Source organism: Microcebus murinus, chromosome 27 (assembly GCF_040939455.1).
Source record: "Microcebus murinus isolate Inina chromosome 27, M.murinus_Inina_mat1.0, whole genome shotgun sequence".
In the NCBI taxonomy this organism is placed as follows: Eukaryota; Metazoa; Chordata; class Mammalia; order Primates; family Cheirogaleidae; genus Microcebus; species Microcebus murinus.
Genome location: NC_134130.1, coordinates 2,177,384 through 2,194,673, shown reverse-complemented (window position 1 = coordinate 2,194,673; position 17,290 = coordinate 2,177,384). Strand labels below are relative to the sequence as shown.

The following is a 17,290-nucleotide window of genomic DNA, read 5'->3' as shown; positions in this document are numbered from 1 at the left end:
TCCAGCTCCGTGAACTTACTCTCAGTGAGGCACTTTCCCTGGACAGGGGCCATGAGCAGGGCGTGGTCCTTAGTCCTAAGCTCCGGGAAGCCATTAGCGGGCTCTAAGCTATTAAGGGGTTTTAAGCATCAAGAGGTATAATCAGATTTGTGCTTTGGACAAGTCACACGGGCTGCTCTGTGGCCAGGAGGCAGCTGGGGACATGGGGAGGCCCAGACTGGTGGCTTGGACTTTTGGGGGCAGGTCACAAGGTTGGAAAGAAGTGAGACGGGAGGCGTCAGGGAGCTGGGCCCTGCCTCTGAAACGGCCCTGCGGCAATTTGGAGCTCACAGGAAGGGAGACAGCCCCTGGACCACAGGGGGTGACCAAGCACGTAGGCAGGTGGCCCAGCCCAAATGCCAGGGAAGGCCATCAGCAGTGACACAGAAGTGTGAGATCCAGCCAGGGGGGTGGCAGAAGCCAGGGAGGGCTGGCTGGTCAGAAGCCGCCTGCCCAGGAGGTTGGTTCAGAGGCAGCTGAGAAGCACCCCCGCGGCGGGTGGTGGCAGCAAGGCCTCCCCAGCCCCCAGCAGGAGCCACACCAGGGCCCCTGAGAGGGCAAGGGTTGATTCCAGAAAGAACAGGAGACCACACACGCAGCCAGCGGCTTCAGGGAGGTGACAAGGCACAGCTTCTCATTAAATTATTTTATTCAAGAAGGTGGGGAGGACAGACAAGGGGACTGAGCTGAGCCCTGAGTCCCTGAACCTCCCAGCTCAGCCCCCCACAGCAGGACTGGACTCAAGTCGGGGTGGGGACTCCAGCCCCCCCCAGACAAAGTTGGGGACAGACAGGACCCAGGAATACCAACTGACTGTCCTCTGGGGGCGGGGCTATTTGGGGGTGCCGCCACCCTTCTTGGGAGTGGTGGGCTTCTTGCTCTGCCAGAGGTGTCCCTGGATGGTGAAGGCATCGACGCTCATGGACATGGTCTTGGCGGGGATCTGGGTGAAGCGCTTGCGGTCCGAGTTGTACTTGTAGATGCCCTCCACCATGGCGGGCGTGACGGTCCGGGGCCCGTAGCCCGCCAGCCGCGACAGCTCCTCCGTCTCGCCCGACAGCGTGTAGAGCGCCCGGAACTGGCAGCTCGAGTCGCGAAAGAGGATCAGGAAGTGGTTGGCCTTGCTCTTCTCGATTTCCTGGAGGGGGCGGGGGACTGGTCGGCCAGGCCCGGGGCTGGGGCCACCAGCGCACCCGCCAGCCCCGCCCTCAACGCGGGCTCAGCTCACCTCCAGGATGCGGTTCTTCTGGGGTTCGTTCACCTTGCCCGCCAGGCAGCAGTGCGACAGGGCGTTGTGGATGATGAACTTGTTGGACTTGGCGCTGGGCTCCTTGTACAGCCGCGGACCTAGGAGCGAGGGGCCGTCAGCAGGGATGACCCGGGAACGGGGGCCCAATGCCAGCGACGTCGCCCAAAGCCCTGCTTACCCGTGTACTCGGGCACCGACGCCGGGGAGGAGGCGTTGCTGCCGTTCTCCCAGTCGCGCTCACGGCTGCCAGGCAGGCGGCTGGGGGACATGAGGCCCGACGGGGATGGCGCCCTGCAGTCGGGGAGGCACAGGATGAGGTGGGTGAGTGGTGGCCGAAGCCCCCCACCCTGCACAGAGACCGCAGGGCAAAGGCAGGCCCAGCGCACGCACACCTCGTACCCTCGAGTCCACGCGGCGCCCCCTTGCACGCGTGCCTCAGCCCTCAGGCACGCCAGCCACTCACACGGCACATCCTCGCGCCTGGCCCGCCGGGTACAGGCTGCCCCACCCCCACGTGCCCGTCCGTCTCACTCGGGCTATGCCACCCTCTGGGCTCACACGGGTGCGCGCGACCCCCCACGTGCCCGTCCGTCTCTCCGGGGGCACACACACACTCGGGCTATGCCACCCTCTGGCCTCACCCTCTCCGCATAACCCCCCACGTGCCCGTCGTCTCTCCGGGGGCACACACACACTCGGGCTATGCCACCCTCTGGCCTCACCCTCTCCGCATGACCCCCCACGTGCCCACGCTGGGCTCACCGGGACGTCGGTCTCTTCACACCGAGGTTATTGGAGGCCTCGTTGGCCACAGTGGACAAGGACAGGGTGGACTGGGAGTAGATCTTGCTGAGCCGAGAACCTGGGAACAGAAGGCACAGGGTCAGTCCCCACCTGAAGGCCCCTCAGCTCCACAAGCGCCGGAGAGGGCCTGGCCCCGCAGGCTGGGGGTGTGGCACTGGGTCAGCCCCCCACTGGAACACCTCACTGCCCCCCCCAATGTACCCCAGGGGGCCTCACCCATAAGCAAGGGAGTGGAGACCCCTCGCCCCACTGCACCCCGACATCCCATGGAAGTCTTCACCCAACAGGCAGGGCCAGACCTCACTGGGGGGTCCACCCCACCCCTGCCCCGGCACCCCTGCGAATCTCCCCCTCCCCACACCCCCACGGGGCCTCACCCAGCAGTCCGCGGGCTGGGCTTCGCGCCAAGGCCGAGTCGTCGCAGCAACCAGAGCGTGGCCGGGGGGCTCTCCGCCCGCCCCGCCCCGGCCCCCCGGTCCCCGAGGCCCGGGGCCGCAGCACCTTGTCCAGGTCGTCCATCAGCTTCAGCTGGGCCCTGCGCTCGTACTCCAGCCGCGTGAACTCGCCCCGCCGGGGGCCCACCTCCTCCTCGACGGGGGCCCGAGCGGCGGGGGCCGTGGGGGCCGCGGGAGCCGCAGAGGCCTCCTCCTGGGCCAGCCTGCATGCGAAGGGGACACGGCAGTCAGGACCGGTCACGGGGCCAACCGAGGGCCAGGCAGACCAAGGGGAGGGGGCCCGGGGGGGGCACGCCCAGCCTCACCTCACAGCCTCCTCCCTCCGCTGCTCCTTCTCTGCCTCCTGCCACTGCTTGCGCCGCCGCGCCTCCTCCGCCCGCCGCTGCTGCCGCTCCAGCAGGCTGGCCCGCTTCTGCGCCATCTCGTCCTCAGGCTTGTCATCGTCCTGGGGGTCAGACACCCAGTCCATCTGGCCACCCCTCCCCTGGTATGGCTGGACTTCCCATCTGCCAGCGTGCCAGCCGCTCACCTGTTCTCTTGTTCTTATAATTGTCCTAAAGACATTCAGTTGGTGCCTACTTTATGCACAGCCCCACACCGGGTACTGGGACACCACAGGGGTGGGGTAGACCTGAGCGCTGCTCAATAAAGCGCTTCACTATGCAGGGAACACGATCCAATGCGGCACAGACAGCAGTGAACGCTAGGCCATGCGCACCTGTCTACACTGTAGGCACGGACCCACCTTGGGCCGGGGGGCACCGATCGGGGCTTCTTGAAGCACCCCAGAGAATGAGGACATAACCAGGTAGGCATAAGGGATGAGGAGAGCAATCTGAGCAGAGGCAGCAGCCAGTGCAAGGGCCCTGGGGCAGAGCAAACCTCGCAGGGGGAGTCCGGACTGCCTGGGCATGGCCCGGGACAAGGTGTGAGGGGAGCAGAGCCCAAACCCTGGGGAGGACTTTCACTCTAAGAGCAGCGGGAGCAGGCACGTCCCTGACTGCTTGGTGGGAGTGGCCAGGGGGTCGAGGGGAGACAGCACAGACCTGCCAAGGGGTGACCACAGATGTCCAGGTGAGAGATGAGGGAGGCCCAGGCCAGGGGGCCAGGAGGATGGAGAATGAGTGGACATGGGACAGGGCCAAAGGGGGACCTGGTAGGGCCATGCTAGGGGGAGGAGGTGTCCTGGAAGACCCTAGTCCTGTCCATCCACCGCTTCTATCTGTCCAGCTATCTACCTATCCCCCAACTATCTGTCCCTCTGGCCACACACACCTTGTCAGTCTGCCTGTCCACTCGCACCTGCCTGCCTACCCATCAGTTAAGCCCTCCGTGTCCACCTGTCTGTCCATTCCCAGGAAGTCCCCACTTGCTAGCCCTCCCCCGACCTGCTCGGGTGACCCTCACCTTGTAGAAGAACCCCAGCCCGGCCCGGGGCTCCCCCTCTGAAGACACCTCTTCCTCCAACGAATCCTCCGCACCAGGGGGGCTCCCGTCGCCCTCGTCCCCAGCGGGGGGCTCTTCCAGGCTGCCCAGCGGGATCTCAATGAGGCCGGGCCGGGCCACGGGCTCCTCGGGAGGCGGCCCCTCGGCCAGGAGGATGGAGGAGCGCGTCTGCACGGGCACCTGGCTCGGCGAGAACTTGCGCAGGTGGGGGAGGCTGTCCACGTCGTGGGGTGGCGTGAGCACCCTGGTCAGGGGCGCCAGCCGCAGCTCCGCCGGCCGTGCGTGCTTCGGGCTGCGGGGCGCTGGGCTAGGCCCGGGCCCAGGGCTGCGTCGGGTGGCCGGGGCACGCCGGGCAGGGCTGGGGGACGCGGCCTTGGGCCCCGTTGTGGGGCCAGGGATGACCCAGGCAGCGGCAGGTGGGGAGGGTCCAGGGGCCTCCGGCGGGGCCAGGAGCCGCTGCTGCTGGTCCGTGAGCCTCTGCATGTCCCGCTGCAGCGAGCTCAGCGCGGCACTCAGCTTGCTGACCGCTCGGTTGTACTCCCCCAGCCCCTCGGGGGGCACCGGGCCCAGCTCCGGGGAGAAGGTCACTGACTTGGGCCTGGAGGTCGGCTCGCCCTGGCCCTCGCCTGCCGGCCGCTCCCCACCGGGGGCCAGCCCGGCCTCGGCCTCCACATCCGCATCCCCCGAGGCCTCCCGGGGCTGCACCTGCAGGAAGGCGCTCTTGCCCAGGCGCTGGCGGTGCTTGGCGAAGATGGCCTCAATCCGCCGCTTCTGAGCCTCTATGGCCCTGCGCTTCTCCTCCAGCCGGGCGCCCAGCTCGCTCATCTCGGAGCTCAGGGCCTCGGGTGGGGCTGGGGTGGACGTGGGGGACCCCGCTCCGGCCTCAGCCTCTGCCTTCACCAGCTGCTTCTTGCGTTCGGCAAAGCTGGTCATCTTCACTTCGGAGTTGGTGGCCACTGGGGAGCCCTCGGAGGGGACCGGCGGTTTCGATGCCTCCCCCACAGGGCAGGGAGATGGTTTCGAGGGGCCCTCGGGGTGCGGCAGGTAGACGGGTGCCTTGCTGGGCCCGTCGGACAGAGGTTTGGAGGTCCCCTCGGGCAGGTAGGGGGAGGCCAGGGCCGGCTTGGAGGGCGCCTCCGGGGAGTGGAGGTAGAAGCTGCCGTCGGCAGCCCCGTCTGGGAGCAGCCGGGGCTCGGCGCTGTGGATGATCTGCAGGGCCTCCTCGATGGTAGGCAGGTCGCCAGGCTCCGGGGGTGGCTGGGTAGGGGTCCGGGCCGGCACGGGACGAGGGGGACCCAAACTGTCCGAGCTGACCGAGCGGAGGAGGACAGGGTCTCCCATGACGACGTCCACGTCGCTGTCCAGGCCAAAGGGGGTGCTGAATGACACAGCCTGGGAGAGGGGACGGCTGGGCGGCCGGAGGGAGGGGTCAGCCGCTGGGACCAGCCTCAGCCCCACCCCACCCCGGCCTGCCCCACTGCCCGGCCCCGCCCTGGAGATGCGCTCACCTGAGCTGCCGGTTCCAGGCCTTGCCGAGGGCCTCCATGTGGGACATGGACGGGGAGGACTTCAGGGAGCCTGGGCAGGGGTGAGTGGTCACTATGGGGACCCTGGGTGGGGTCAGCCAGGGTCTGAGGGCAACCTCTGCAGGGTCACTGGGCGAGTCACTGATGGGTCATTATGTGGTCCAGTCAGACCGGAGGTTTCTAGTGCCAGTAAGGGTGCTACGGAGTCACTGTGGATGTCACCTTGGGACCCAAAGGAGGGGTCACCGGAGACAACATGAGGTCCTCTGGGGCCGTCTTTGGGTGGGAGTCCCCAGTGACAGAAGCCACCCCGTCCTCACCTGTGGATCCTCGGAGCGGAGACTGGGGGCCGCCCGGTGACAGGAGTGGGTGGCGGAAGTTGAAGACAGGAGAACTGCCAAGAGAGGTAACCTCAGCCTGGGGACCCCCGCCTCCTCCCTCTCCTCTCCCCGGAGGTGGGGACAGGGCGTCCCCCAGTGCCTTCCCAGTGCCCAGCCGAGAGGAGGAACCACCCCCCGCCCCCAGCCATGCCACTGGAGACTTACAACGGGAGGAGGGGGGACCATACCTGCTGCCACTGACATTCTGAGGTTGGGAGGCCTCGGTGCCCCGGGGGGAGGCGGCTGCAGCACAGAAAATGGGATCAGGCAGGGCTCGGCCCCCGACCCCACCCAGACCCCAGGCCCGGGCCTCACCGTGACCGTCGGGCAAGTCCTTGGCTTGCACGAAGTCGGGCTTGAGCACCTCAAAGCACATGAACATCTCGGCCAGCAGCACGACCAGGTTGACCTAGAGGCAGGAGGAGGGGTCGGCCGGCGGGACACGCAGCCCGGGACACCCGCCTCGGCCCATGAGGCCCCGACACGGCCTTACCTTGAGCGGGGGTGGGACATAGAGCAAATCCTCCAGGGAAAGAGGGCAGCCCCGCGGGAGGCGGGAGGCACAGAAATCTTGCACCAGCTGGAGGTTGTACAGGCTGTCCGCCACGGACATGGGGTCCTTGAGGCACACCTCTGTAGGGACAGGATGCCTGGGTGACTCTACGACAAGAGGGTGCAGTCCCCAGAGAAGCCAGGACCCGGCAGCCAATATACACATACGCGGAGGACCTGGCCAGCCTTGGCCAGGTGCCCATTTTTTTCTGGAAGACCATCCTCCAAGAACCCAACTCAAAAAGCTTTTCCTGACTATCCATCATCCTCTGGGACACTTAATATCCCAAAGGTACTTCTGGATAAACTTAACGTCTAGAACTAGCCAACCAGAATGTGCAGCTGCCCATGAGGTCAGAAATGTTTCTATGCTGGGCGCGGTGGCTCATGCCTGTAATCCTAGCACTCTGGGAGGCCAGGGAGGGTGGATTGCTCAAGGTCAGGAGTTGGAAACCAGCCTGAGCAAGAGCAAGACCCCGTCTCCACTAAAAATAGAAGGAAATTAATTGGCCAACTAAAATACATAGAAAAAATTAGCCGGGCATGGTGGCACATGCCTGTAGTCCCAGCTACTCGGGAGGCTGAGGCAGGAGGATTGCTTGAGCCCAGGAGTTTGAGGTTGCTGTGAGCTAGGCTGACGCCACGGCACTCACTCTAGCCCAGGCAACAGAGTGAGACTCTGTCTCTAAATAAATAAATGAAGTATTTCTATTTGTTCCGGCTGGATCCTCAACACCTAAAATGGCCTGGCATGCAGTCTGCCCTCAATGCATTTTATCTGCTGTAGGAATGAATGAATTCTATGAAGCACAGAGAAGTTTAGACCATTGTGCAAGGTCACACAGCTAACTGGGGGAAAGAAAGATGCAAACCCACATCTGCTCATTCTGGAAGCTGCACCCATAACCACTGATTGCGAGGATCTGAGGACAGAGGCCTGGGGGCCGTGACTTAGGCTGCCCAGCTCCCCAGGACGGGGTCTGGCCCGGGCCCATACACTCACCCTCGAGTCGCAGCAGCTGGGGACAATAGCAGTGGATTGTGGCAGCCAGCGCGGCCCCACTGGCCAAGTCCTGGAGGGTCGTCACGGTCGGGAAGCAGGGGGCGCGGCGGGCCACGGCACGGTCCTTGCGGTACCGGATCTGCGGACGGGAGCCAGGCCGGGTGAGTGGACGGGCCGGCCCCCGGGTCAGCAGTCATGCAGGCTGGGCGGGGAGGCCTGGGGTTTCCGCCACGAGGGGGCGGGAAGCCGGGGGTCCCGGAGCCAGAGTGGGGGGCCAGCCTGGAGCAGGGGAGGGACAGCAGCAAGAGGCAGGAGGAGGTGTCTTGGAGCAGCCAGGCCAGCAGCGGGGGCTGGGGACAGGGACTCCTGGGACCCTGGGGTGGGGGATACGTTACCATGGGGGGTTTGCTCCCCGACTCCTTCAAACAGAAGGCAATTGCGTGCTGGGGGGAGAGGAGCAGCCATCAGCGGGGCGGGGGGTGCTGACCTGCTGGGCCCCCAAGCCCACCTTCGGGGGAGGGGGTGGCCCTCGCTCACCCTGGTCCTGAACCCTGGCCATCCAGCTCCCTGTGCACTGGCTGGCTTTGGGGACCCCAGCTCCTCCCTGCCCCAAGGGACCCCACAGTGCAGCCTCTGATGCAAGGAATCCTCCTCCCACAAAAGATCCAGGCCCCCAGCTCGGGCAGAGGATGCAGAGGAAGCAGGTAGGCAGGAGGAGAACCCCCCCAACCCAGGCCCCTGGGGGTGGGGGGAAGGAGTGAGCAAAGGTGGGGGACCCCAGCCAGCCCAAAATCTCCTCCAACTTTCCTTTGGCATATCTACTGCAAGAGTCATTTATATGAAGCACAGGTTTAGACACTTGTGCAAGGTCACACAGCTAATCAAGAAGACAGAGATTCAAACTTTCAGCTTTGGGCCAGGCGCGGAGGCTCACGCCTGTAATCCTAGCACTCTGGGAGGCCGAGGCGAGCGGATTGCTCGAGGTCAGGAGTTCAAAACCAGCCTGAGCAAGAGTGAGACCCCGTCTCTACTATAAATAGAAATTAATTGGCCAGCTAATATATATAGAAAAAAATTTAGCCGGGCATGGTGGCGCATGCCTGTAGTCCCAGCTACTCGGGAGGCTGAGGCAGGATTGCTTGAGCCCAGGAGATTGAGGTTGCTGTGAGCTAGGCTGACGCCACGGCACTCACTCTAGCCTGGGCAACAAAGCGAGACTCTGTCTCAAAAAACAAACAAAAAAACAAACTCCAGCTTTGCCGAAGCAGGACATGTTCAGAGCATCCTGCTCTCTCAGTGGACGGGAAGGGGGGGGTTGCCCTCCCGATTCACAGGAGAGAAGTTCAGCCACCCCATCAGCCGTCAGCTCACTGGGGAGGGGTCTTCCCTCTCAGCTAATGGCCGAGATGCCACCCTTCTCTCGGCTCACAGAGGGGTTCTCCCTGGGCCCCCCAGGGCTGGGGTCCGGCCTACTTTGCTCACAGGTGAGGGAAGTAGGAGAGGGCGCAGACGGGCCGGCAGAAACAGACAGACACAGACGGAGCGACAAGCAGGGCAGGCGGACGGGGCGGACAGACAGCCCCACTTACAGGAACCAGCTTCCAGTACCAGCGCGTGGGGCACTGACGCCGGAGCCAGAGAGGAGGGCAGCGGGCGCCGGCGCAGGGGCAGCGCAGAGAGAGAGAGTGAAGGGAAGAAAGAGAGGGAGAGGGAGAGAGTGTCACCTCCAGCCCCCCCGCCCCGGGAACGGCCGCGCTGCACAGCCCCGCCCGGCCCACCCAGCTCTCCGCCATCTGTCGGTCTGTCCGTCTGTCCCACGCCCGGTCTCACCGAGGGCTGAGATGGGGCCGCCCCATCTGCAGGGGCGGCGGGAGCAGCTCGCTGGGCAGCCTCCTGCTCCGTCTTTTCCTGCAGCCGCCGGACAGTCTGGGGGTGCAGGGGGAGGTCAGTGCCCTGGTCGCTGGACGACGCTGCGGAGGTGGGGCCCCCCACCCCCACCCTGGCCCAACCTCACCTACCGTGTCCACCCAGAAAAGGAGCTTGTGCTCCAAACTGGTCAGGGCCAAGGGACCCGGCAGCGTCTTCGTCCACTCGAAGGCGAAGGCAACCATGAGGGCGTCGATGACAGCCAGGTGGGCTCCCTGTGGGGGCAAGGCCTGCAGGGTGAGACCCGGCTGCAGGGGCGGGGCGGGCGGAGGCTCTTCCCGGCCTCCCAGGGCCAGGGAAGAGGGAGAGCAGGGAGGTGGGAGGGGCTTGGAGTGGGCGGGGCTTGAGGGGAGGGGCCAGGAGCTAGTGGGTGGGGCCCTGAGGGAAGGCAGTAGAATGGGGGGTCCCAGAAGAGCCGCTTAAGATGGGCCAGGCTTTGAGGTGAGAAACTAGGCTGTAGATAGGGTGGGCCATGTAGACAAGTCCTCAAGGATGAGAGTAGCACCTTTACAGAGAGCCAGACCTGGTGGGAGGAGTCAGGCCTGGGGTGGGAGGAGCTTGAGAGGAGGAGCCAGGGCTGGTGGGAGGAGCTAGGCTTAATGGTAGATCTTGAGGGGAGCCAGGCCTGGCGGGAAGAGCTTGAGGGGGAGGAGCCAGGTCTGGTGGGAGGAGCTAGGCTTGGTGGGTGGAGCTCAGGGAGGAATCAGGCCTCATGGGGGGAGGTGCTTGAGAGAAGGAACCAGGTTTGATGGAGGAGCTAGGCCTGGTGCGTGGAGCTCAGGGAGGAGCCAGGCTTAATGGCTGGCTCTTGAGGGGAGGAGCCAGGCCTTGTGGGAGGAGCTCAGAGGGAGGAGCCCAGCCTGTGGGCGGCGCTTGAGGGGAGGAGCCAGGAATGGTGGGCGGTACCTATCAGGCAGGGGCGGGGCCTACCATGAGAATGGGCTGGTGTCTCAGGTCCGCCTCACGCACCGGGCGCTCGGGCAGCGCGGGCACCGTCCCCCTCCGCGCCAGCAGGGCCAGCAGTGCAGAGGGGCTGGGGGGTGTCTCGAGCTGCGGCAGCGCCTGGCGCCAGGCCCGGCAGTAGAGCTCGGCCGAGAGCAGCAGCCGTGTCACCGGGGGCTTCACGTGCTCCTGCGCGTACTGGTCCGTGTAGAAGGGCTCCCACAGCTCCGGGGGCACGTGCTCTGTGGGGGCGGGGAGGGGGGACACGGCGGCGAGTCAGGGCCGCCAGATACACCGCACAGGGAGAGACAACAAGGACAATCTCGATGACAGCATCCTTGCTGTGCTGGCTGGGTGTAGACTCATCTAAGCCCTACGTCAACCCTAGGAAGCAGACAGGGCACAACTGGTAACTCCACTTAACATAGGAGGAAACTGAGGCACAGGGAAGGAAAGTACCCTGCCCAAGGCCACACAGCTCTTCCATGCCTACCAGGACAGAGATTCAAACCCAGCAAACTCCACACCCTCTCTCCGCTTGCAGGCAGGTAGGAGGAGCTGTGAAGTGGGGGGCCAGCAGGCAGGGCATGCAATGGGGGAGGTGCCCTACCTAAGGGGACCTTCCAGGGAGTTGTGTAACGTGGACTTGGGGACTGAAAGGGGAGGTGGGGGACGCAGAGGGAGGCACCCAGCCCCCTGTTGGGGTCCAGGGGGAAGATGGAACAAAGGGGGTAGTGACTGAGCTGGGGACAGGGGGTGGGAGGGCAGCAGGTGGGGGAGTGAAAGCTGAACATGAGAGGCCTTGGGGACATCCTCAAGGCAGAGGACACCAGGGGAACAGCCTGGGACTTAGGGGAACAGCCTGGCCTAGCGACCTTTGAAAAGGTCGGAAAGAGGCATCAAGGAAGCCCCAGGTGGATGGTGGGGGCAGAACCCCAAGACGGACCCCAAGAGGGTGGAGAGGAGACAGCCAGGGAGGTCGGGGTGCCCGAGCTCTTGCTCCAGTCAGCCTGGCTGTTTTGTGCATTGGGGTTCTGTGTTTGCAAGAATGGGGTGGAGAGGCTCTTGTGCTTCACAATGTATTTGAATGTGACCCCAAAGACCAGACCTCCCCCAGGAGTCCCTCGTCACAGCCAAGCTCCCAAGAAATCCCTCACCCAGGAGGACCCAGGCATCCTTGCCTACCTTCTGTCCCCTCTCTGCCCCCTTCCACACCCCGAAACACCACACTTGGCCTTCCCGCTTACAGCCCCACCCTATGAAGAGCTGTGCTTTCTCCCTGCGTCCCTCAGCTCAGCTCTGTGAAAGAAGAGTGATTTCCTATCCTCCCGGGCCTCCCAAGGCCCCACCACCACTCCCCTAGCCCTGCCTCAACCTCCCTGACCTGGCTTCTGCCCTCATTGCTTCCAGCCTCCCCAAGGCCAGTAGAGTATCTGGCCTGGGCGCCTCCTCCTTCCAGAAACTTCTTCCCCCAGCATCTCCTTGTAAATGGACATGTCCCACCTCAAGACCCCTGACAGCTTCCATGGCCATCTGAGGACTGCACCTGCTGCTGCCCAAGCCAAGAGGGCCACCCCCCTACCCCCACATCTCCCACAGCTCTCAGCATCTTCCTACCTGCTCCTCCTCCCTGTCCCCAAGGCAGTGAGGAATCACCACCCCCCTCTTTCTTTACCCTCAAACCCCACATCCAATCAGTCTCAGGTTTCAACCTCCTGGCCTCTCCCAAATCCAAACCCTCCTCCACAGCCCCTGCTGAAGAACAGGCCCCAGGCACTCCGCTCCTGTTAGCAAAACCAAACAGGTTTCTTTCCTGCAGTACTTCTCAGGACGTTCAAGATGAAAATATGTGAGCTAGGGCTAATGATCGCTAACATTCTTTTGACTTTTGGTTTTTTGAGACAGGGTTTTGCTCTGTCACCCAGGCTGGGGGGTACAGTGGCACGATCATAGCTCACTGCAGCCTCCAACTCCTGGGCTCCAGTGATCCTCCTGCCTTGGCCTCCTAAGTAGCTGGACTACAGGTGTTTACCACCATGCCCAGCTAAGTTTTTAATCTTCTGTAGAGTCGGGGTCTCATTATGTTGCCCAATCTGAATCAATAATATTTATTGGCCGGGCGCAATGGCTCACGCCTGTAATCCTAGCACTCTGAGAGGGCAAGGCAGGCGGATTGCTCAAGGTCAGGAGTTCAAAACCAGCCTGAGCAAGAGTGAGACCCCATCTCTACTATAAATGGAAAGAAATTAATTGTCCAACTAATAGATATAGAAAAAATGAGCCGGGCATGGTGGTGCATGCCTGTAGTCCCAGCTACTCAGGAGGCTGAGGCAGGAGGATTGCTTGAGCCCAGGAGTTTGAGGTTGCTATGAGCTAGCCAGACACCACAGCACTGACTCTAGCCTGGGCAACAAAGCGAGACTCTGTCTCAAAATAATAATAATAATGATATTTATCAAGCACTTATTCTATACCAGTGTTCCTCTACCTTGGCACTGTTGGCATTTGGGGCTAGAGAATTCTTTATGTTGGGGGAATGCTATCCTGTCATGGCATGGTGTCCAGCAAAATCCCTGGTCTCCACTCACTAGATGCCAGTAGCACATTCCTTCCAAGTAGTGACAGCCAAAAATGTCTCCGAAGGGGCAAAACTGTCACCAGTTGAGAACCATTGCCCTATACTATAAAATGTTCATTAAGCATTCCCTGCAGAGCAGTGCTAATAGAAACATAGCTCGAGCCCACTTACATAGTCTTAAGTTGTCTGTCTAGTAGCCATATTAAAAATGTAGAAATTAACATGAATTTAGTAATGTCTTTTATTCAACCATATATACAAATATATATATATATATCCAAAATGTTATTTCAATGCTCAATATAAGAACACTATTAATGAGATAATTCACATCTTTTTTTTTTTGTACCAAGTCTTTGGAATCCAGTGTGGGCATGTCCATGTATATCTATGTGTGTGTATATACATACATATATATACACACACACATTTTTTTTTTAAGATGGGATCTTGCTCTGTCGTCCAGGCTGGAATGCAGTGACATGACCACTTCGGCCTTGAATTCCCAGGCTCAAGCGATCCTCCCGCCTTAGCCACTGAGTAGCTGGGACTGCAGGTGCATACCACACACCTGGCTAATTTCTCTGGTTTGTTTTTGTTTTGTTTTTTTTCTTTTTTGGTACAGATGGGGTCTCGCTCCTGCTCAGGCTGGTCTCAAACTCCTGGCGTCAAGCAATCTCCCTGCCTTGGCTTCCCAAAGTGGTGGGATTACAGGCATGAGCCACATACCAGCCCAGAACCTTTTCTTAATCTTATCTCTGAGCTGTGTTCTCCTGAGCCCACCTGCCTGCATTCCTGCCCAGCCTTCTCACACCTGTGCCTCTGGGCCACCAAAACTATTCCTTCCTCCGAGCCACTGTTCCTACTGGGTAACTGCATACCTGATCGTGTCAGTTCACAAATACCTTCTATGGCTCCCTGGTGCCCTCAGATCCCCACCCATGGCCTGAGAGGCCCTCATCAGTCTTACCAGCCTCCTCCATCTCCCATCTTCCCTGGCCACCACAGGGGCCTGAATGTTTTTCTCTGAGACCTCTTTGTTGGCCCACATTCCAGGCCTTTGCACACACGATCTCTTTTTTGTGGCAAACTCCTACACATCCTTCAATGCCCAAACCCTTTCTCCTCTGGGGAGCCTTCTCCTCCCTCCCCAGAAGATTTCAAGAATGTCCTCTCCCCAGGCCCTGCTGCTTGCTTCTACATCACAGACCTTAAAACTCTACGCAGCAACGATCTGGTTTCATGCCCATCCCCCTCTCTCCCAGATCCACCCCATACTCTCTATACCTTGGGCGCCTGCAACCAGCCTGGTGCCTGCTAGGCATTGGTCAAGAATCCCGAAATTTGGCCAGGCACCGTGGCTCATGCCTATAATCCTAGCACTCTGGGAGGCCAAGGCGGGCGGATTGCTCAAGGTCAGGAGTTCGAAACCAGCCCGAGCAAGAGCGAGACCCCATCTCTACTATAAATAGAAAGAAATTAATTGGCCAACTAATATATATAGAAAAAATCAGCCGGGCATGGTGGCGCATGCCTGTAGTCCCAGCTACTCGGGAGGCTGAGGCAGCAGGATTGCTTGAGCCCAGGAGTTTGAGGTTGCTGTGAGCTAGGCTGACGCCATGGCACTCACTCTAGCCTGGGCAACAGAGTGAGAATCTGTCTTTAAAAAAAAAAAGTCCCAGAATTCATGAATCTAGCAGATCTCTGTTCCCCTTTTCCTTCAGCTCCCCCACCACTTTTTAGAGGTGGCAGATGGGGGACAGACTGAACCTCACCTCCAGCCCCTGGGGGGTGTCACACAGCCAAGGTGGCTGCGTCAATGAGAACAGAAACTGGGTGCGTCAAGGGACTGGGATCTTATCAACACCCCTCAAGGGACTTTGCTTTCCTTTCTGCAAAATGGGACAGTGATTTCTGCTCTGTCTCCCGGCCAGGGCATAATGAATAATGTCATTCATAAAAATAGCACCCCCAGTCACAGCAGCGACGACCGTGCACTTCTGTTTAGCATGGACTGTGTGCGGGGCATAGCGTGAAGGAGTCTGTAGTCACTACCTCCCGTACACCTCCCCGCAGCCTTGCAAAGAACCTGCCGAGGTCTCATCGCCCGAGTCTTGACCCTGCCCTGGCCCACAGCGAGTGCCCCGTGAACATATGGGAAACGGATAAATGACCGACCGAAAGCCTTCTTTGACGGAGGGGGAACTGTAAGCTCAGAGAATCGGGATAATCCATCCACATTCTGGTGGGGGTGGGACGCAAACTCAATTCTGAATCCCAAACTTGAGCTCTCCACGGCCTCATACCCTTAAATATAAGGGGCTGGGACGGTCCCGGGGTCCCAGGTCCCAACTCCCACTCCCTTTCTTCCTCAAGCAAATCCCCGGGGACATGGGTAGGCCTCAGAGTGGGCCACACACGTGGAAGGGCACAGGGAGAAAGAGGAAGGGACAGGCTCGGGCGGAACCAGGAGAGGGACAGCTGTCACCGAGACCCACACCCAGAACAGGTTGATCTGGGAAGGCCACTGAGAGGGGGATGGGCTGTGCCCAGTTGGTGCCAAGACCAGTGGGCAGACGAGTGGGAGGGAAGGGTGGCCTCTCCCCACGGCTCCCCCCAGGAAGGCCCAGACCTTAATTAACCCCTGTCTTCTCCAAGGCCAGGCTCTGGCTTCCAGCTCTGGCCTGGGGCCATGGAGCTGCCCAGAGCTGGGACTGAGCGTGCTCAGGGCCTCTGATCCCCGGAACCCACGGCCATGGTCCCTACTGGGGCGGCCTGAGTGGGGGGCCGGCCACGCGGGCCAGGGCGAGGACGTGGACGATCTGCCTTCATGCGAGAAGGCCCCGCAGCGGAGCCCCCCACCCCGGCGGGACCCTAGACAAGCCATTTTCCTTCGACTGGCTCACCTGCCCCCTTAGTTAAATCAGAGAATAAGTCACAGCTGCCAGCCGCCGGCCAGGGCCATGGAGGCGAAAGAGGGGCTCCCCAGAGCTGCCCGGCCGCCACCCCCAGCGCAGGCAGGGCCGGCGCGGGGTGTGTGTCCCGGCCCCCCGTCTAGGGGCGTGGGGACCCGAGCGCGTAAGGCCCCGCAACCAGAGGCCGGGGCCTGGGGGAGGGGGCGAGAGGGGTCCTGGCAGGCGCGTGATACGAGCGTGCACAGGGGAGGAGGGCGTGCAAGGGAAGGCCCCGGGGGTTCGGGAGGCGGGAACCCCGCGCAGGGAGACCCCACCCGCTCGCAGACCCCGCCCCGCTCACCTGGGGGCTCGGACGCCGGGGTCCCCGCGCCGAGCTGCACCGCAGGCCCCACCCCCACCGCGCTCCCGCAGCCCGGCGGGCAAAGTCCATGGCCCGGCCCCGGCCCAGCAGGAAGCCCAGAGGCCCGGCGCAGCGGGGAACCCGGGCCCGGGGACCCCCAGCGGCCGGCGCTATTGTTCCCACGGCCCCGGCGTTCCCGGGCCCGGCGCCCCGCCCCCCGCACCTGCCGCCCCCCGGCCCGGTACCTGCGCCCCCGAACGCGGCCCGCAGCACCCACGCCAGGCTGGCCGCCGCCTTGGCCCGCGAGAAATCGTACTGGTCCAGCGACTTGATCTCGGGCACCAGGAAGGTCCTCCGCAGCGGCCCGGGCCCCGGGGGCGCCGCCTCCACCATGGCGGCGCCGGGGCTGCGGCCGCCGGGTCCGCGCTCGGGCTGGGCTGGGCTGGGCTGGGCTGGGCTGGGCTGCGCCGCGCTCGTGCCCCGGCCGGGCCCGCCGCCGCCGCCGCCGCCGCCTCTGCTGCGGAGCCAGGTGCGGCCGCTCGCGCTGGCGACGCTGCGTCGGCCCCGCCCCGGGGCGGAGCCCAGGTGCGCCCCGCCCCCCGGACCCTGACCGGCCCCCAGCCGTGGGGTGCCCCGGGCAGGGCTGGCCCGGACTGCGGCCGGCGATCGCGGGGCAGGCTGCGGCTGAGAGTGTGTGTGTATGGGTGTGTGCGCGCGCGCGTGTGTGTGCGCGCGCGCGCCTGGGACACCGGACAGGATTAGGGACCCTGTACTGGAGAGCGCGCGTGCAGGGCCGCAGAGTCTACCCCCTTAGGCGCAGGAGGCACCTGCGCGAGTTTGCAATGCCTGGCCGGGAGGCATGCACCTGTTTCTGATTGTGCTTGTAAAGACCACAAGAATGTGTGCCTCTTCGCATCTGTGTGTGCATCTCCGAATGTATTTGGGCGGTGGTGACCCAGTGGCGTGGAGGCTGTCTACGTGTGCCTATCTGGGCGCGGATGTGAAACCACGTGTATGTGTAAGGGTGTGTGTGTGTCCGTGTTTCAGACGTGTGTTGCCTATACAAGGATCTCGGTTATGTAGGTCGCTCTATATCCTGAAGATAGAAGTGTTGAGTGTATGTGTGTATCTCCGT

The 17,290-nt window shown here is 62.4% G+C and overlaps 1 protein-coding gene across 3 annotated transcripts; it reads right to left on the bottom strand.

The window, feature by feature from the left end:
• Nucleotides 1-670: 670 nt before the first annotated feature.
• CAMSAP3 (calmodulin regulated spectrin associated protein family member 3) lies at nt 671-16,643 on the bottom strand. Of its 3 annotated transcripts, XM_012790750.2 has the most exons (19): nt 16,401-16,643; nt 10,311-10,564; nt 9,473-9,595; nt 9,285-9,380; nt 9,044-9,076; nt 7,850-7,897; nt 7,455-7,593; nt 6,393-6,532; nt 6,215-6,308; nt 6,088-6,142; nt 5,840-5,913; nt 5,502-5,571; nt 3,955-5,401; nt 2,853-2,992; nt 2,470-2,750; nt 2,051-2,150; nt 1,467-1,579; nt 1,268-1,386; nt 671-1,177 (listed from the first exon to the last, which is right to left on the bottom strand). In XM_012790750.2, the coding sequence occupies exons 1-19, from the start codon at nt 16,546-16,548 to the stop codon at nt 872-874; spliced, it is 3,780 nt and encodes a 1,259-aa protein (XP_012646204.2). In that variant the 5' UTR covers nt 16,549-16,643; the 3' UTR covers nt 671-871. The 3 variants fall into 3 exon arrangements, with proteins under 3 accessions (XP_012646204.2, XP_012646206.2, XP_012646208.2); XM_012790752.2 differs by lacking the exon at nt 7,850-7,897 and having other exon boundaries at nt 16,401-16,642; XM_012790754.2 differs by lacking the exons at nt 7,850-7,897; nt 9,044-9,076 and having other exon boundaries at nt 16,401-16,642.
• Between the last annotated feature and the right edge of the window lie 647 nt (nt 16,644-17,290).